The sequence below is a fragment of the Colossoma macropomum genome, unplaced genomic scaffold (genome assembly GCF_904425465.1).
Source record: "Colossoma macropomum unplaced genomic scaffold, Colossoma_macropomum, whole genome shotgun sequence".
Classification (NCBI taxonomy): Eukaryota; Metazoa; Chordata; class Actinopteri; order Characiformes; family Serrasalmidae; genus Colossoma; species Colossoma macropomum.
Window position 1 is genome coordinate 25954346 of NW_023494794.1, and position 20069 is coordinate 25974414.

General features: G+C 40.5%; 1 protein-coding gene across 2 annotated transcripts in view; it reads right to left on the minus strand.

The window, feature by feature from the left end:
• Positions 1-20069, minus strand: part of rgs3a (regulator of G protein signaling 3a) — a 274848-nt gene that overhangs the window by 230221 nt on the left and 24558 nt on the right. For both annotated transcript variants that reach the window (XM_036580676.1, XM_036580677.1), the window contains exons 2-4: positions 8251-8332; positions 6473-6578; positions 1101-1470 (exon numbers count right to left, since the gene is read on the minus strand). In XM_036580676.1, the coding sequence (XP_036436569.1) occupies positions 1101-1470; positions 6473-6578; positions 8251-8332 (558 nt within the window). The remainder of the gene's footprint in view (positions 1-1100; positions 1471-6472; positions 6579-8250; positions 8333-20069) is intronic.

Genomic DNA, 20069 nt, shown 5'->3' on the forward strand with positions numbered 1-20069 from the left:
TCCTTGCTAATCTGTCCTGCAGATTAACTCTCTCTTGGCTTTGATGAGCTTCGTAATCTTCAGCTATCACAAATGAATTGTAATTCATTTCTAAAACAAAAAATCAAACGTAGTTTTACAAAGAGGGAAAATTTAATGTGTATTTTTCACACACTACTTGCTGTCACGCCTCCTCCTGACATGGCTGAGCCTATTGCCAAGTCTGCCACTCAGGACTACGTTTCCCAGAACTCCTTGCTGCAGCACATGACACCGGACTCTCAGAGATCCACCCATCCCCATTCCAGATCGCCTGACTTCTAATCACTTGCAGTTCCTTGTTTCTTGTGTTGTTAGTTTAGTATGTAAGCCCGATAATCACTGTAGTCATCAATTAATAAGCCTAAACACCTCAGTGTCACTGCTGGACTGAGAATAGTCCACCAACCAAAAATATCCAGCCAACAGTATCCTGTGGGCAGCATCCTGTTACCACTGATGAAGGACTAGAGGATGACCAACACAAACTGTGCAGCAGCAGATGAGCTATCGTCTCTGACTTTACATCTACGAGGCGGACCAACAAGGTAGGAGTGTCTAATAGAGTGGACAGTGAGTGGACACAGTGTTTAAAACTCCAGCAGCACTGCTGTGTCTGATCCACTCAGACCAGCACAACACACACTAACACACCACCACCACCAAATCAGTGTTACTGCAGTGCTGAGAATGATCCACCACCCAAATAGTACCTGCTCTGTGAGGGTCCATGGGGTTCTTCTTTTTATGTTCTGCTAAAATTCCTTTGTAATGTATGGAAGGTGTCACATAAATAAAGCCTATTATTATTATTACTACTATGTGGGCACATAACCTGACAAATATTACTATAAACCAATCACTGTAGGATAATATTTAATATTTAATACTTTTTTGTTGCTCCTCAAATACTTTACAACATCTAAAAACATTGAAAATTAATGATAATATATTTAAATCTATTATCTATTGTGTAATAACATCTTAATAATACAAGTGATTCTAAAACTTCCTACATTTTGAATGGTAGTTTATTTCAGTACAGAGCACTGACAGTAAGTCAGAGTAAGTCCTAGGCTTACCTGGCTGCCAGGGTTGATTGGTGACAGGATGATGTAATTGTCCCCGTTGGACGCTTTGACGCGGGTCCCTCTCAGAGTTTGTGTGTGTGTCCTGGTCTCTCCCTCCTCTCTTCTGTCGCCCCACGGCACCCCCATGCCTGCAGGTCTGACGCCCTCTGACCCGTTCACCAACACCCTGCGGCTGGCCCGGTGGTGCGCGGGTAGGGGGGGCACTGGGGGAGTCTTTTCTCCTCGTCTATTTTTGGGTGGAGAGATTGGTGTGTCGTAGTTGGAGGGTTTGTAAGAAGGGTGATGGATCAGACCTTCAAAGCTGGACTTGACCGACGGTCCAGTACGCCAGACCACCACTGTAATCTCACTGACACTGTTTCTGCAATGATAGAAAGAATAAAGACGTATAGTATATATACATAGATCAGCCATAACATTAAATCCATCTCCCTGTTTCCACACTCACTGTCCATTTTATCAGCTTCAGCATCTGGTTCTCTGCATACTTTGTTAGCCCCCTCTTACCCTGTTCTTCAGTGGTCAGGACCCCCAAAGGACCCTCACAGAGCAGGTACAATATGGCTGGTGGATCATTCTCAGCACTGCAGTAACACTGACGTGGTGGTGGTGTGTTAGTGTGTGTTGTGCTGGTATGAGTGGATCAGACACAGCAGTGCTACTGGAGTGTTTAAACACTGTGTCCACTCACTGTCCACTCTATTAGACACTCCTACCTTGTCAGTCCACCTTGTAGATGTAAAGTCAGAGACGATAGCTCATCTGCTGCTGCACAGTTTGTGTTGGTCATCCTCTAGTCCTTCATCAGTGGTCACAGGATGCTGTTGGCTGGATATTTGTGGTTGGTGGACTATTCTCAGTCCAGCAGTGACACTGAGTGCTGAGAATGATCCACCACCCAAATAGTACCTGCTCTGTGAGGGTCCATGGGGGTCCTGACCATTGAAAAACAGGGTAACAAAGTATGCAGAGAAACAGATGGACTACAGTCTGTAACTGTAGAACTACACTGTGCTCCTATGTGGTCAGTGAAGCTAATAAAATGGACAATGAGTGTAGAAACACAGAAATTATAAACATTATTATTAACATTATCACCTTCAGCAGACTATACTGGTCAGAGTTTGCAGGCCATCTATGGATAAATCAATGTCCAGCCAACTACCAAAAGCAACAGCAAAGTAAAAAGCTCCAGTTCAGCTCCAGACAAGTTGTAATACAACAATGAAAGCAACAGTCTATTAACGTGGGGAACGAAGCCGCTGTTGCTCTCACTGGACGTTGGTGAGGAAAATAGGAAACTGTTCACTTTATTTACAAACACCATGCGTTTGCGTGATTTTATTTTCTGTTTAAAGTTGAATTATTGACGTAAACAATATATCGCTGATGCCAGAAGAAAACCATCTCCATTTTTGTCGTTTTTTAAGTTTTTGACATAATTTGAAAATACCTGTTGTCCTTTACGTTGTGTGTAAATTTCATGATGAATGGACCAAAAGAAACGGCCCAAAATGACTTGAAAAAAATTCTGGTTCCATTGACATTAAAAGTGAAATATGTTTTTTCCTTTTCCTGTAATCTCCAACATTTTGGAGATAAAAGTTTTTTTTCCGCTAATATGCTAATAAAGCTTAATTAGTCCACTCATATATCTGTAATAAAATGCACAGATTTGTAAATCAAATTAGAACGTAGAACATCAAATTAGATTTTTTTTTCGTGCATCTTCAATATTTTTATTATCCATTTTAACACTAAACATTCTTCAGTCATTGGTTTGGCAACAGCTGATAGTTACAATACAAGACAACAAAAAGAGCTGAGCCTAAATCTGAGAGGAGAGAGAGAGAAACGGAGAAAGAGAGATAATGGCAGAGAGAGTAACAGACAAAAAGAGATAAGACAGAGAGGGAAAGAACAGAGGACAGAAAAATACAGACAAACAGGAAGAGTGCAAGACATGAATGCATGGAGATAGAGAGAGAGAGAGAGAGATTGAGCAAGAGAACGAAAGAGGATGGAAAAAGAGAGGAAGAGAAAAAGTGAGAGAGGTACAGATAAGGAGACGGAGAGAGAAAAAGATCGAGAAGATAGAGCAAGGGAGAGAGAAGGATGGAACGTGAGAGAGAGAGAGAGAGAGAGAAGTGAAAGATGAAAGGCATAGAAACACAAAAAGAGTGAGAGCGAGAAAGAGATAATAATAGGGAAGACAAAGAAGGAGTAGAAGAGATAAATAGAGAGAAACGGTTGGCACATTGTCTTCTTTTATCTTAGCTGCTCACAAAGACTGAGAGAAGTAGCGTGCGTGATGAATGACGGCTAGAAGAAAAGTAGAGAAGGCAGAAGAGTGAGTCATTTATAACAGAGCATTTTGATGATAATCTGAAGTGCCTTCTCCATTTGCCCCAAACCAGCTCTGGCCTTGGTCCAGCATGAGCTGTAGGATCCAAAAACATGACTGACAGCGCTAATAATAATGTTTGAGTATATAAATAAACAAGAGATAGAAAGAAAAAGGAAATATTTACACTACATGTCTAAAAGTTTGCAGACACTTGTTCATTCAATGTTTCTAATGAAATGATGGATATTAATATTTAGTTTGTTCCTGCTTTGCTGCAGTAACAGTTCCAACTCTTCCGGGAAGGCTTTCCATTAGATGTTGGAACATTGCTGTGAGGATTTGATTGAGCATTAGTGAGGTCAGGTATTGACGCTGGACACTCCAACTCATCCCAGAGGAACTGGATGGAGCTCCATCAACTCCAGAGAACACAGTGCTCCACAGCCCAATGCTATACCCCTCCAGCCGACACTTGACATTGAGCATGGTGACCTAAGGCTCAAGCTTGGCTCTTCCATATAGAACCATTTCATGCGTAAACAGTTCTGTGCATGGTGAAAAGGTTCTTCAGACTGATGGAGAATGTATATGGTTCTCTATAGAATCTTTTTGACAATGGTTCTATTTAGCACCAAAAAGGGTTCTGCTATGGTTACGATGTCAAGCTTGTAACAACAGAAGCTTTTTATATACGCAACACATTCTCCATCATCCAAACAACCATATCACCATGCAAAGAACCACTTAGGCATGAAATGGTTCTAAATAGAACTCATGGTTGTGAATAGACCTTTACTAAAGAACTCTTGAAGAACCATCTTTTTTAAGTCAGTCACTGAATGGAGAAATATACGCGCCCTGAATATAAAAACCAATAAAAAAAAACACTCCACAGCTTGTATGCAGTTACACAGCCACCAGAGCAGTTTGAATTATGGAACATGAGCGGAGAATGAGGCGCTGCTGAGACGGCACAGAAACACATTCCAGTAGCCACGAGAAATTATTCACCTCTTATTGTTCAGTTTGTTCAGCATTGTCCTCATTAAGCAAGAGCATCTACTGCAGGTTACTTGATTTATGGGAGACAGAGATGATGAGGCAGTAGCTCAGTGTGGAAAACACACACCTGTATTAACCTAATCTCTATGTGCTGCATCTGCGTCATATGGTTGATTTTTTGCTCTAAAGAAAATTGGCTGCGTTCACATTACCAGGTTGAAGTGGCACAAATCTGATTTTTTGACCTAATGTGACTCAGATCTGATGTTTTCAGAGCTGTGTGGACACAAATCTGATCTTTTCAAATCTGACCTGAACCACTTTCATATGTGGTCCTAGATCAAATACATGTCCGATTCGTGGCCATGCGACCTTAGTGTGACGCTCAGATCGGAATTCATGTGCTTTTTCTCAACTGCGCGTGCGCCATCATTCAGCGTTACCGTGGCAGCAGCGCCGAACAGAAGTTAAAGCCTGTAAACGGTGGAAAAGCGGCTCATCTCACCTTTTTCTCCTTCGTCTCGCTCTAATAATGAAGCTGAGAGCTGATCAGAGTTAATTATCTTCTCAGCGAAGCTCGTTCTGCTCGTTAGTTTGTGCTGATGATGCAGTGATTCATTCAGGTGACGTTACTGAGTAGGATGTGATCATGAGGGTCATTTCAGGACGTCGGTTCGTCACACATTAATGACAGATTTGAATCACTTACCTAAACAAGTGTGAACCATCATGTCAGAGAGATCGGATTTGGGCAAAAAATCGGATTTGAGCAATGAGGCTTGTAATGTGAACGTAGCCAAAGTGAGTGGACAAGTTTTTGCCTGTTGTTACTGGTGGTTATATACAAATGCAGTAAACAGAGATTAGTTTGAAAAACCTTCAAAAATATTTTTAACCAAAACAACCAAAAAAAACTCTTTTTACACTGCAGTGGTTTGCAGTGATTAGTAAGTTCTGTTTGACGTGTATTATTGTCAAAACAGTATAAACAATATTTGACTGACACACTTTTACTGGGACACAGGTCTAGACTGAAGGCAGGCCAGTCTAGCACCCACATTCTCTGATTGTGGTACATGCAGCCACATTGTTGTAACACATACAGAATGTGGCTTGATGCTGTATTGCTGAAATGAGCATGGATGTCCTTGAAGAAGACGTCATCTAGAAGGCAGCATATGTTGCTCCAAAATGTGCATCAATCTATCAGTGTTATTGGTGCCTTCACAGATGTGCCATGGGCACTAAGGCTGTGTTTAGACTGCCAGCCCAAATCTGATTTTTGGCATATCCAGATTGTACCCAGATTGATTTTTGATAGTTTGGACAGCTAAAAAACACATGAAACATTTACAGATGTGCCTCAGTCTGGACACTCTGGTCGCTCAAATTGGATTTCAACATACCTTTTGCGTGACTTGCAATGCAACAAACAATGACAATGTCAAATCCAGAGTGACGAAATTGCTGGGATTCAAGCAGCACCAAAGATTTACGCTTACGCCAGAGAATTCTGAAAAGATTGGAGGGGAAGATGATGTACCTCCATGTCTCCCGCATCCGCGTTTAAAATGTGTGTTGCCAGCGAATAATCAGGTCTCAAATCGGATCTTTTGAGACACTTGAAAAACAAATCTGATTTGCCTGCAGTCTAACCACATCCCCATAGCATGACAGACCCTGGCTGAACGAGCATATAGATACAAAAAGCAACAAAGTTGAAAGGATAAAGCATTCAGTATCTGGTCTTTGTACTGTTTCTGTTTAAACAGAGGTCAAACAGATTCACAAAACTGCTTCTTTGTTTTATTTACATTTCACTTACCATCCCTTTCATCTTGAGGTTTATGCTTTTTCAAATAAAAACATTTTATTTTGTCAAAGTGACTGGCAAACTGACCTCATAATGTCAGAATATTTGTGTTGTGCTATCATCACAGGCCCCCGCCAGGACTACAAAGGATTAAAAAGAACACAAACACACGTACACAAACAAACACATGCACACATGTACCTGATGGCATGGGCCAGATCTACACACTTCCACTGTTCCACAGGCTGACCATTTAACTGCAGCAGAGTGTCCAACTGCTGCAGGCCAGCCAGATCCGCAGGACCACCTGAGAACACACAAGTGCACACACACACACACAGTAAAACTCAACAGGCCATGAGATGTCCACTAAACAGCAGTGTTAAATGATCCATAAGGTGGCATATGTGCACACCCTGCACACACGCACATACACACACACACATACACACACACACACACACACATATACACACACCCTCATGGGCTGGTTCCTGATAAAAGAAAGACTCATAAATCTTCCCAACCTCTCTTTAATGCACACACACACACACACTATCACAATATCACAATAACAAGTTTGTTAAATGGACATAGAACTCCGAGTGTGTTTACATGCACTTAATAATCCGATAACTGCAGAAAATCAGATTTTGTCAGCAATTCAATCAAACATTTACATGCTCTTGAGTAATCAGATAATGGGAAAACTCCTGGTCTACCTGAGTCAGACAGTACTCAGATTTCTGCTTTGTAACCAGCCAATAAACTCATAGAAGAAGATGTGATGTAAACATAATGTGAAACTCAAACTTCATGCCGTGTTTTTTTTAAAACATTGCGCCACTTTACCTGATAAACATACATCATCTAGCAAATGAAGAATATTTATACCCTTCATTTCGTGTTTGGTTTCAGCGTCACTCCAAAAGTGAACTCTGAAGAAAGAAATCAGAGTAACATGCAGAGAAACCTGATTACTCAGCTAAAATCCAGCTCTCTTTATCAGATTTCTTATTCAGATTTCTAGATCGGAGTATGTAGTTTACATGAGCATTTGAATAATCAGATAACTGCAGAAATCAGATTGTGATTGGATTATTGAGTGCATGGAAATGCACTCAATGATGTTAAATGATTAATATCCCACCCGCACAATTCCATCAAAGTGAACTGACATCCAATATTCGATCTAAGTCCATTCACAAATACATTATTCTCTGCTGAAATAACACGGCAGTCAAGGTCATCAGGCTCACTGTGAGTAACTTTCCCAGTAAACACAAAGCAGGAATTAAACCACAGAGCGGTTATTTTTGGTGTTTTGCTGGGCAACTGTGGCCATCAGACTGAAGGCTCTGCCGTCTCTATACGCTACGAAAGTTTGCATGCTGTTCACGTGGTTGGCTGCTTCGCAACTCTTTATAACAACTTCATTCATTTTAATTGTTTTACTGTTATCCTTTTATATTATTTATATATAATTTAGTGATCGTTCTACTTTATTTCCGCTATTCATTAATTTGCGGGATTTCCCTTCATGCATGCTTCGGCCCGCTTCCGCCTGCCGTGGGCTGGTTTCCCGCCCACTCCTGCACACAGCACTGAAAATTAGTCCTATCCCACAAGAAATTGCGGCAGGTCCTGCGGGAGTGCAGACCTCTAATGCAAAACACTCATCATATACCGTGTAGCAGTCTGTTCACTTACTGCTTTTTGTTTTTTTATTGACCACTATCTATTGACCACTAGTTGACCACTACTAGTTGACATCTACTTTTTGAATAACTGGTTGACTAGCAAAATGAACAGTCGTACAAACCCTTTGACACAACAACAATTAGTAACATTCTAAACACACAAAAAATACATTCAAAAACAAGACAACTTGTATGAACAACCTCTCTCTCTCTCTCTCTCTCTCTCTCTCTCTCTCGCAGACACACAGACACTCAGGCTGATATGCAGTGAGTTCTTGCCTGGATCCACAGCTTGTACTCGTACAGGTGAGTCAGAGCAGATGGTGAAGCCATAGCCGTCCTTTCCTCGAAGGATGGTCACCTAGACAACACATACATACACACAGGTATGAATATACTGTACTGCCACCTGTTGGACATCACAGGCTGTAACAGGTGATATCTCAATTACAGTGACAACCAAACCTCACTAAGATCCTGTTATCACTGTGTACTTGTAGCAGCTGGGTCAAAACTGGTTTTCCCAGTGGGAAAATTAGTTGGAATTTTCAAAAATCACCTCTATCTATCAAGTTTCAAAGCCAATACGTTTTGTCCTGTGTACATTTTTTATTGAATATCACTGTGATTTGAATAACATCTTTCAAGAAGAATTTTTTTACCTATGTGCTCGGGACTACTGCACATTTAACTGAAACTTCACCAAAATACCCAGAGCAAACCAGGAAACTTTGTCAGGTATGGGTAGTAAAGAGCCCATGTCCCATATTTTTCTTGTATTTTATTTTTTTATCCTGAAGTCAACTGCGGTTTTATGCACCAAAAAATAGTCATCATGTATCATTTTCCAAGCTTTATCCTTTAAAATTAAGCAGGTTGGTTAAGTTACTGTGCCTATAACATGAATATTTAGTTCTGTCCTGTTTGGCTCCTCTACATTGTGCCTTATTGGGCAGAGTTAAACTGCTGTAGGCTGAAAAGGTCTATATACACAGATGAGCCAAAACAGTATGCCTAATATGCTGCACCGCATGCTGCCAAAACAGCTTCAACACAGCGAGGCATGGACTCTGCGAGACCTCTGAAGGTGCCCTGTGGTATCTGGCACCAAGACGTTAGCAGCAGATCCTTAAAGTCCTGTAAGTTGCGAGGTGGAGCTGCAATAGATCAGACTTGTTGTTCCAGCACATCCCAAAGAGGCTCGATCAGACTGAGATAAATATGGAGGCCAAGGTAACCTTAAACACCCCTAGGAAACATGCACACGTACCCAGCCATCCACATGATATAAAAAAGATAAACAACTCACTGGACCAAGCGACCTTCTTCTATTGCTTCAAGGTCCAGTTCCACACTTGTGTGCGCATTGTAGACGCTTTCCTTGGTGGACAGGGGTTAGCATGGGCACTCTGACCCAGCTGCGGCTAAACAGCCCCATATGCAGAAGAGCACGACACTGTGTTGTGAAATATTCCTCCAGTAACAATCATAAAAATTTTTAAGACTGTCCCACAGTAGCCCTTCTGTCAGTTCAGGCCAGACAGGATAGTCTTCATTGCCACTGCACAACGATAAGCCTTGGGCACCCAACACCCTGTCCCCAGTTTGACTCTCTTCTGACCCTCTTCTGACCACTGCCGGTAGGTACTCTCCACTACTGACCTTAGAAGCCTTGTCATTTTAGAGATGCTCCAACCCAGCTGTCTGGCCGTAATGCTCAGGTCTTCATGTCAGCTCATTTTTCCTACATTCAGTGAATATACTACAAGAACCAATGGAACTTACGGTTTAATACATCCTCGAACTTGACAAGCCATTATATATTTTTAATAACTGCCAACGTTCTTCACTTCATCTCCGTGTTGATAAAGTTGCGGCTCATCATTTTATATAAATGTGTGTATATGTGTATGTAACTAAGTGGATTATGTTCCTATATTTAACGGCTGTTTTGACTGGAAATTAAATCAGTGAAGGGTGGTCTCTGACTTTTGTGCAGCACTGCACACACCAGGAACGTCTGACTCTATAAAACCTCATACACATTTTGTACACATAATCATAAACATCACAAAAGGAAACTCAATGGCTGTGTTTACATGTAAGGATTTTTGCCCATCCGATTGCAAACATTCCGATTATACCTTAAGACTGAGGTGTTTATGCTCACTTTACTCAACAATCTGATGGAAAATCTCTGTTTACATGCTCACTACAAGTAATCAGATCTAAAATTATGCACATGCGCAGAGAAGCACTCAGTGTAGACGTTACCATGACAACAAGCATCACGTGAGTCCAGTCAGAGTGAGACGAGCAGCAGTGAGCAGTGCTTGTGTTTTTAATTGCTTTAAAATGATGTCAGACTCAGGAAAACGTCCTTCACATGTCCTTATTAAAGAAGGCCGAGAGGAAGACGTCGTGTTCTGAGACACATAAGCTGGATGTCCGTCCCACCGCCGTCTTTTAAAGATCAGAGCGTAAACTTCGTCTCCTCTGCAGACCAGTTTCTGCTCCAGCCATGGTGAATGTTATAAACTTTCACTATGATGCGGCGAACATGATCAGAACGGACTTAAACTTTCCGATAGGGAATGTAATCAGATACAGGCATTTATACAGTTATTATTCTTCTATTTAACGGTTTATTTACAGGATTACCCACCTCGATCAGATAGAAACTGTATTCAGAATGGCCTCAATCGGACTAGTCTATTCTGATTAAGGTGTATACATGGACATGTTCTAATCCTATTGAGCTATTTGTTGGATTATTAACGGATTATTAGGCTGCATGTAAACGTGGCTACTGAGAAGTCGCACACACACATACAGCATCTGACTGTGAGCAATATGCAGCGTTATAAGCGGATCCAAGCATCAACCTCGGTTACATAAGCCATTATCATATGCCTCCCACAAACACACACACACACACACACACACACACACACACAAACACACACACACACACAAACACACACACACACACACACACACACCCACACACACTATGTAACATGGCCTAAAAGAAAAGCACAGTCACATAGGGGAAAGCAGGACACTGTTGGACACATCTGTGTCTGCCTCAAGGCCGCACACGACACACGGACAGACACACTAGGCCTGTACAACATATCATACGACAACAGTTATCGCGATATTAGCCTGCAATATCGATATCACAGAAGGTTGCAATGTGCAAATGGCCCCTCAAACCAATCATGTGTTGCTTTGTACAGTGTGCCGTAAGAATTCTGACCAATCCGAGACATTCTTTGAGTGAAGAATCAAGCCATTCACATGATCCACCAATGTTAAATTATTTGCAGGCGAATCTTAGTGATTTCACTACTGTGTTTGGAATATAAGGCGAATGAGTGTATCACAATTGTAATATGTGGTAGTATTCTTGCGATATGGTGTTCCATTTGTATTGTGCAGCCCTAACCAGGATACTCAACCACTGCCCTAAGCCATTAATATCCATAGCTATTTTTTAAATTCCTTTGCTGAAACATTTTTTTTTCCAAAGCGATCCAGACATATAGCTAAAAAGTTTATTTTTATTACATTATCACAGTCTTGTGTTCAAATGGGCATGTTTTTTAACAAAAAAAAAGAAAATCCTAATGTGGTTGTAAATAAAAATACTGAAATTACATTTTGACAAAAACTAAAATGGCATAAATGGTTTATTCAAGGCACAACTATCGCTGCTGTCAGAAGAAAACGCAGTATCTCCAAAATGGTGACTTTACAGGAGAAGGAAAAAACCTACTTCATTTTTAATGTAAGTCAATGGAACCAGATTTTTTTACAAGTCATTTTGAGGCCGTTTCTTTCAGTCCATTCTTTATGTAATTTGCACACAATATAAAGAGCAACAGGCATTTTCAAATTACATCAAAAACTGAAAAATGACAAAAATGGAGATACAAGGTTTTCTTCCAACAGCAGGGCTATAAAAATTTTTACCACTTTAGATCAATCAAAAATGTATATTTTTTCCTTATTCCAAATTTTGTTTAATTCTGCTTCAAAATACACTCTGTCTATTGCTAAAGTGATCATTAGCATTTGTGAACAGTTGGTAAAACCTGGATAAATATTTCTCACCTAAAAAATCACAATGTGACTTTTTTTCTAACATCATTCAGCCCTAATATTTATATACACATATTCCCCAAAGAGAGGAGAGTCTCATAGAAATGCGATGAGGAAACGTCCACAAAACACACTCACACCTACTCACCCACCCAGCCCCACACACACATTCAAATAATGCCGCTCAGCGTGCCAAAACTAACATTGTGCCCCGGTACAAAGAAAGAATTTCCAGCTCATCTGCTGAGCAGGGATATTACTTAAAGCCCTAGAGAAAAAGTAAGCATTCCAGGTATGAAAAGATGAAGGAGAGGCAAAAAAATAAAGCACTGCAGTTAGAAAGAATATCTGCAAAGCTGCCTTCCAGCTTTATTTCTCTGCCATTACCTCGAGACACTTCTCATCTGCATTTTCAGCTTTGTATTTCTGAGTTCTGTACTATTTCAGCACATAAACTCACTGACCACTGGAAACGTCAACTTTGTACTTCCACTTTGTTAGAAACACCTACCGTACAGGTTCAGACTGTAGCCTATCTGTTGCTGAACAACATCTCCCGCCCCCTATTTGACTGAATGAGATGGGTAATCTTGTAAATAAACCGTTAAATAGAAGGATAATATCCGTGTAAATGTCTGTATCTGATTACATTCCCTATCGGAAAGTTTAAGTCCGTTCTGATCATGTTCGTCACTTCACAGTGAAAGTTTATACCGTTCAACATGGCGGAGCAGAAACTGGTCTGCAGAGGAGACGAAGTTTATGCTCTGGTCTTTAAAAGATGGCGGTGGGACGGACGTCCAGCTTATGTGTCATGTGAAGGACGTTTTCCCGAGTCTGACATCATTTTAAAGTGATTAAAAACACAAGCACTGCTCACTGCTGCTCATCTCACTCTGACTGGACTCACGTGATGCTCACTGTCATGGTAACGTCTACACTAAGTGGTTCTCTACGCATGCGAGAAATTTTGGATCAGACTACTTGTAGTGTGCATGTAAACGGAGGTTCTATAATCGGAATGTATTCAGTCGGACGGGCAAAAATCTTTGCATGTAAACACAGCCAGTGTCACTATTGAGAATAGTCCACCAGCCAAAATAAACCGGACCAGAACCAAAAACTGAACCATTAATAATGGACCAGATGATGGCCAATACAAACCATGCATCAAGAGATGAGCCATAGTCTCTAAATACACACCAGCAAGGTGGAGCTACTAGAGAGGAGCTTCTAATAGAGCTGTGAGAGAAGGTGGAATTAACATGTAAGAGTGAATAGGGGCAGCAATGAAAGGCTGCATACTGTGATACTGGAGCGTCAGGCAGGCCAAGCTGAGCTATATTAACCCCCCACAGTTCCGCTTCTGGACATATGTCAGGCCATCGCGCCTGCATGCTGTGTGACCACCCCCTGCTGACCTCCACAGTGCAGAGAGTGTGTGTATTACATTTTGTACATACACTGAAGCAAAACGCATGCATTTAATGTACTTTATTTAAATGTGTCCATCATTTTAACATGAAAAATATATTTTTTCAACAGATTTTCAGCAGCAGCCGCACGATTCTAATATATTTTATTGAAATAGAAATGACACGATAGAAATGAGCACAACTGAATCAAGCTAATTCAACGCACTAAGCATTGCAGTGTCTGATCCACTCGCACCAGCACAACACACACTAACACACCACCACTACAAAGTGCTCCCATATGGTAAGTGGAGCTGATAAAATGGACAATGAGTGTGGAAACAATGAGGTGGCTTTAATGTTATAGCAGATTGCTGTATTCTGGATTTTGTGTTGTGCTGGTTATTGGCTAATCACCTTCTAATCATCTGTCCAGAGGACATCACTGCTAACTAATGAATTCAGCTACTTTAAAGTGCCCTCACTGGTGACAAAGGCATCCAATTACACACTCACAGTTTGTATTATCTCCATAGAAAAGCACTGCCTATTGAATGGAAGGCTTATTGCCAATAGCATGGGACGGCCTTACATGAGCCTAACATTACCACGTCCAATGCCAAGCGTCACCTAGTGGGGTACAAAGCCCCTCAGCATTGGGCTGTGGAGCAGTGGAACTGCATTCTATAGAGTGATGGAGCTCCATCCAGGACCTCTAGGATGAGTCTGAGTGGCATTTGCGATCCAAAATTAATCACCCAACATCAGTATTTGATTTCACTGATGCTCTGACATCTACTGTAAAGACCTCCCTGAAGAGTAGTGGCTGTTACTGCGGAAAAGAGGAGACGAACCTCCTATTATTACCCATGATTTCAGAAGAACTGCTGGATAAGCAGGTGTCTACAAACTTGCTTCTACACTTTTGGCCTGTTTGGAAAGTTAAGAGTACTATAAATATAGCCAAATAACCATGTGGCAAAGTGACAGATGAAAGTGGTTGCGGCTGAGGGGCAGAGGGTTAAAGCCTGCAAGGCTTGGCATGTGATCTGTGCAGCAGAGAAACAGCTAGAGCCGAGATTAGTCAGCCCGAACACACACTCCTGCTTCGCCTGCCAGATGAGACGGAGGACAGACAGACGGAGGGAGGAAAACATGATGCACATAGTTTATAGTAGCATCCTGTAGCAATGAAAACGATTAAATTAATACAATTTTCTCCTTGCCCCAAAATGTAGCTGATCAGCTAAGACATGTTTGCTGTCTGAAGTCTGCTTAGTTAGCTTCGCCCTGGAGCTACAGGGCTAATGAGAGGCTGAAAAGTAAAGCTTAAATTCCACCCATTAGCACTGAGCAAACTGCATGTCTAAATCATCACTCACACACCTCAAACTCAATGTAATCTCAATGTCTGTATCTAATATTATGTCAGTTGCTAATTGGTGGGTTATAGGCTTTCATTACTTAAAAGCTACATTAGCCTCATATCTCCAGTGTACAACTAAAGAAGCACACTAAGGCCCAGTCCCATTTCACCCCTCGCCCCTACCACTGAGCCCTTAGCCCTCTGTTTTGCGCATTCACGTCTAGGGGTAGGGTGTCCCAATTTATTGAGATAGAGGGGTGGGGTGAAGTGTTAGGGCTACAAAACCCTCCAAACGGAGGTTTTTCAGAGACTCTAAACAGAATGATATGAGAAAAAAAGAAAAACTGGCAAGATGGAGAACAAGAGATCAAAGAACCCCATAAATATGAGAATTTTCGTTAAAAATCACAATAATCACTGTATTTTCTTAGTTTAATGTCGTTTCAGTGTATTATGGTCGTTTTCTTCATAACAAGCATAAAAATCGCTAATAGCATGCTAATGTCTCGGGAACTAGCTAATTAAAAATTAAATATTTAATTAAAAAATAAATCGTCCCGCAGTTCAACCACTACTCCTTGTAACTCAGTTCCAAGGGGTTAGGGTGACTCTCGAAAACAAGGGACAGGGATAAAAAAAAGAAATGGGACTGGGCCTTGGACATCAAACATGCCTTGACTATATTTGGCGTAATGAGGAAAACTGGACATTTGATCCTTTTTGTATCTATCGCTTTAAAGAAACATGCAGCGGCAGACAGAAGGAGTAGGTTGAAACACATGTAATGAAGTTTAGAGCTGGCAGGAGGAAGACAAATAACAGAGGAGTTCAGAAAAGAGAGGATAAAATCAATACAGAGCAGAACAAAGACAAAAAAGAGAGAGATCAAAAGGGGAGACAGACAAGTTTTGGGGGGTGAGCATCTCAGAGGAGTGGAGAGCGGACCAGAGCAGCGAGGAGAGGAGGAGCAAGACGAACAAAAGAGATGAAAGAAAGGAAAAGAGTCGCAAGATACGGTGAATTAAAGTGTCCGTCTGATTGGCTACAGCAGCAGTGTAGTGATGCACAGGTACAAGTGCAGAGTGTTTTTTTTTTTTTCTCTTCTGTTACTAATTTTTATCAATTTATTGTTGATTAAATATTTCTATTATATTAATTATATAATTAATATAATATAAATAAATGACTTTGAGTCTCAGGAAAACCACTGTCAGGTCTCAGATCTGAACATCAGACCAAACGCCGTCAGACCAAACGGCCTCAGAGAAAAGGTATCAGACCAAACACAAGCCTGGTCGAGCACAGACTGGTTTGTATAATTTAATAACTATTGTGTATCTCTAAATGCCAGCAGAACATTTTCACAGTTTTTTCTGAGGCCGTTTGGTCTGACAGCGTTTGGTCTGATGTTCAGTTTCACCAGATCTGAGACATACCAATGGTTTTTCTCGAGACTCGAAGTGGTTTAGTCCGAGGAACGATGCCGTTCTGACTCTGAGGTGTGAGGGTGTCCTAAAATGTACCCCGTAGCCCCGACTAGTGCTAATTAACATAGATTTGCATGTTGGTCAGTTTGAAAATGAAAAAGCAAAGTGGGAAATGAAAAGTAGACGACCAGCAGGTGATGCGATGTTCGTTTGCGTTTGCCTTTTCATTCTGACGCTTAAAGTGCGTCCACACCTAAAACTGAATCACAAACCGTCACTTTGCTGTTGATTTATCCATTTTGCATTTTCATTTTCGTCAGATATGCAGCCGATTGCTGTGGAAAAGAAATAAGAACATAAACATTACATTTTGATTTTAGTTTTGACACATATTCTGCATTTCATGGAGAAAAGCCAAAGCCAAAGTGAAGCTTGGATTTTCTTTTCTCTATTAGCTTTTTCATTTTAGATTTGGCCATGAAAAACCAGAATAACGACTAAAATGAAATGACTAATAGCTGTTTTACATTTATTTTTATTTTTGCCACAAATGACCTGCGCTTATGTGAAAAATGAAATTGCAAATGTAGGTATTTCATTTCATTTTCAATTTTGGCAGGATATTTGCACAGATGTTTGGAAAAAGAAATGGCAAAAAAGGGTTTGCATTTACATTTTATTGTTTTAATTTTATTTTCTTTTTTGGCTGGATTTGCCTCCCATAATAAAATGGCCTTTGGTATTAAACTATGTATTCTTCATATATTTCCAGATGACTTTAAGGCGAATAAAAAAGGATCCTGCTTGATCTCTCTATGTCTCCTTGAAGCCCAATGTGTAATAGCCATGTAAAGCTCATTCTTGGAAAAAAGTAAGAAATTCCTGGTGCATCACAGTGGTTAAGAGGAATGACATCAAAAAAAATATTGATGATTATTATTATTATTATTATTATTATTATTATTATTATTATTATGGACTAAATGAAAGAATTCAGAGATATATGGGAGGTTTTTATAAATTTCTTTGAAAAAGTGAGACTGCTTTATTGACTGATTATTAAATGATCACATTTTGATATAGTGCAAATATATTTAGCCTGCTATGCTGGGAAGCCTAAAGAGGAACAGTATAAAATATGTATCTGACTGCTCTGTAACTGAAACACATAAAGCGAAATTCGAACATTATGTACACTTATAAATCCCATTTTTTTTACTCTTTAGGTACGACTCATGTTCGTATTCTTTCTTTTTGTTAACTGGTAAGCCATCTTTATTATTATTATGCCAATTCCATCTATTATCATCTTTAAAAGGCCAATGAAGACATTGTCAAAAAAAAAAAAGAAGTAAACTTCACCAAACACCCCTCAGCAGCAGTTGCAGCAAAGGGGAAAGCTGTACAAATTCACTGAAATATGGCTTTAAGCGAGGCCTGTACACTCTGGCCAGCGGCGTGCCAAATGCTTATGTCATGTTCAAGGCAAAAGACATCAACACAAGCCATAAAATCCTTCCATAGACTCTTCATCTAAGTGCCCTGTGTCAAACTCTCTTTTCAGCACATTCCACTCCAGAGCGTGGAGTGACTGAGTCATGTTCTTTAGACCTAAAAAAGCAAGCACTTTCGATCTTTGTTGGATTAAACCAAATGGAAAAGGCCTGGATTTCCCCCTGATGAGGCAGCGCTCCAAATGCATCATGGTGTTTATGCTCCAGTGGGTGTATGTTTGCCCCATTTGCCCCTGCTGCCACACATACACACACACTGCCAGGTCCACTCATGCCTCATGCTCAAATTGAGGCCAGAGGATAGATGGGGGAATCAAAAAAAAAGAACATATTTACTTCCAGTTTGTACCCTCTGTGAAGGTTAAATCCACAGAACGGGTAGAGATGTACACATTAGGGGTGTAACAATTCACAAAATCCCTAATACGGCTCATAAAATATGGCAATGTCAAATGTAAAATATGGAAATGTGCCTTATGTTAATATGTTACTGCTCCTATTGGAGCATCTAACATTATACAACTGCGATTTGAGACCTTAGAATGGTACATTAATTTACCTAAACCACTCAGACTGCTTTCTCAGCAGCATATAAGAAGGAGAGCCAGATGTTTTGCCTTTAGGGCCAAAGTCAGCCAAGGGCTAAAAGCAATGTACACTAAATAAATAAAGCAATATACAAATAATGAAGGTAGGTTTCGAATCAGCCCTGAGATGGACTGGCGACCTGTCCAGGGTGTATCCTGCCTTCCGCCCAATGACAGCTGGGATAGGCTCCAGCACCCCACCGCGACCCAGAAGGATAAGCGGTTTAGATGATGGATGGATGGTTTCGAATCAAGTTCTGTTATATTACATTATAATGTTTTGCATGAATTTAATTACAGTGTTAAGTACAAAAGAAATTCTCTCTCATCAGCCAACTTTGGCTATGAGCCTCACTTTTGGCCACTTTTATTAAGACATTAATGAAAAACAGATCCTCATAGGGCCCAGATCTGAAACTCTGACGTCTTAGCCACACTAGAAGGCTAACGCAGTATGACAATGAGTACATTTACATGCATTCAGTAATCAGACCATAACGGATTTCTGCTGTTATCTGATTATTCAGATGGTTACAGCACCCTGACTTCTTAAATCGGAGTAAGGTCTAGAAATCCGATTAAGAAATCTGATAAAGAGGCTGGATTTTAGTTCAGTAATCAGATTTCTCAGTGCATGTGAGCTCTTACTCTGATTTCTTTCGCATTTCTATGCACAAAAACAGACGGCGGTACTGGAAATAAGCGAACAGCGTCACTTTTGGAGCGAAGCTGAAACCAAATACATTCTCGACAAAATGAAGGATTTAAATATTCCTCATCTTCTAGATGATGTATGTTCATATTTTCAGGTAAAATTATGCAATGTTTTATATTACGTGTACGTCACGTCTTCTTCTGTGAGTTTATTGGCTGGTTACGAAGCAGAAATCCGATTACTGTCTGACTCATGTAGACCCGGAGTTTCCCATTATCTGATTACTCAAGAGCATGTAAACGTGTTGATCGGATTACTGAGAAAATCGGATTTTCTGCAGTTATCTGATTATTAAGTGCGTGTAAACTCACTCGTTGTATTGTTACGCTGCCAGTAGTCACCTGGTAAAAAGCACTGCAGTGCAAAAAAGAGAACAAATCAACAGGAGCTGGGAGTTTATATAAAGATTTTATGCTGTCATGTGGTTGTTTCACAGCTTGCCTTGAGTAACGTTTGCATCATGCAGTAATTGAGCAGGGTTGTTTGGATCAATATATGGATATGCTCTAGCAGGCGCTGGGTGGATTTCAGACAAGTCTGTGTGTGTTTAAGTGGGTGTTTTCTGCCATATCGCTCTGTTCATTTTCCTTCTCTCTCTGCCTCTCCTTCTTCAGCACATTTCACATGTTTCTGCATAAATAATTCAGCTCCAAAAAACCTGTAAGCACTCATTCGTTTGCCACTCTCTCTCTCTATATCCCATTCTTGCGTTCATTAGGTAGGTTCTTCCAGCAGAGTCCCAAAAATTCCGGCTGTTTCATCGATTTGTCAGTGTCTGTGAAATATGTAAATATGTCGGATTTTATATCTGTGGCCAATTCATATATTTTTAACGCATCTTCTAAGTGTGTTTTCAGTACACATAGAATAAAAAAGGGGAAGAATATTGACTGAGAGGCCTAATCATGACCTATAGGTTGAGCTGATAACCTTTACCAACTGGAGGAGGAGCCTCTTAATCCATATT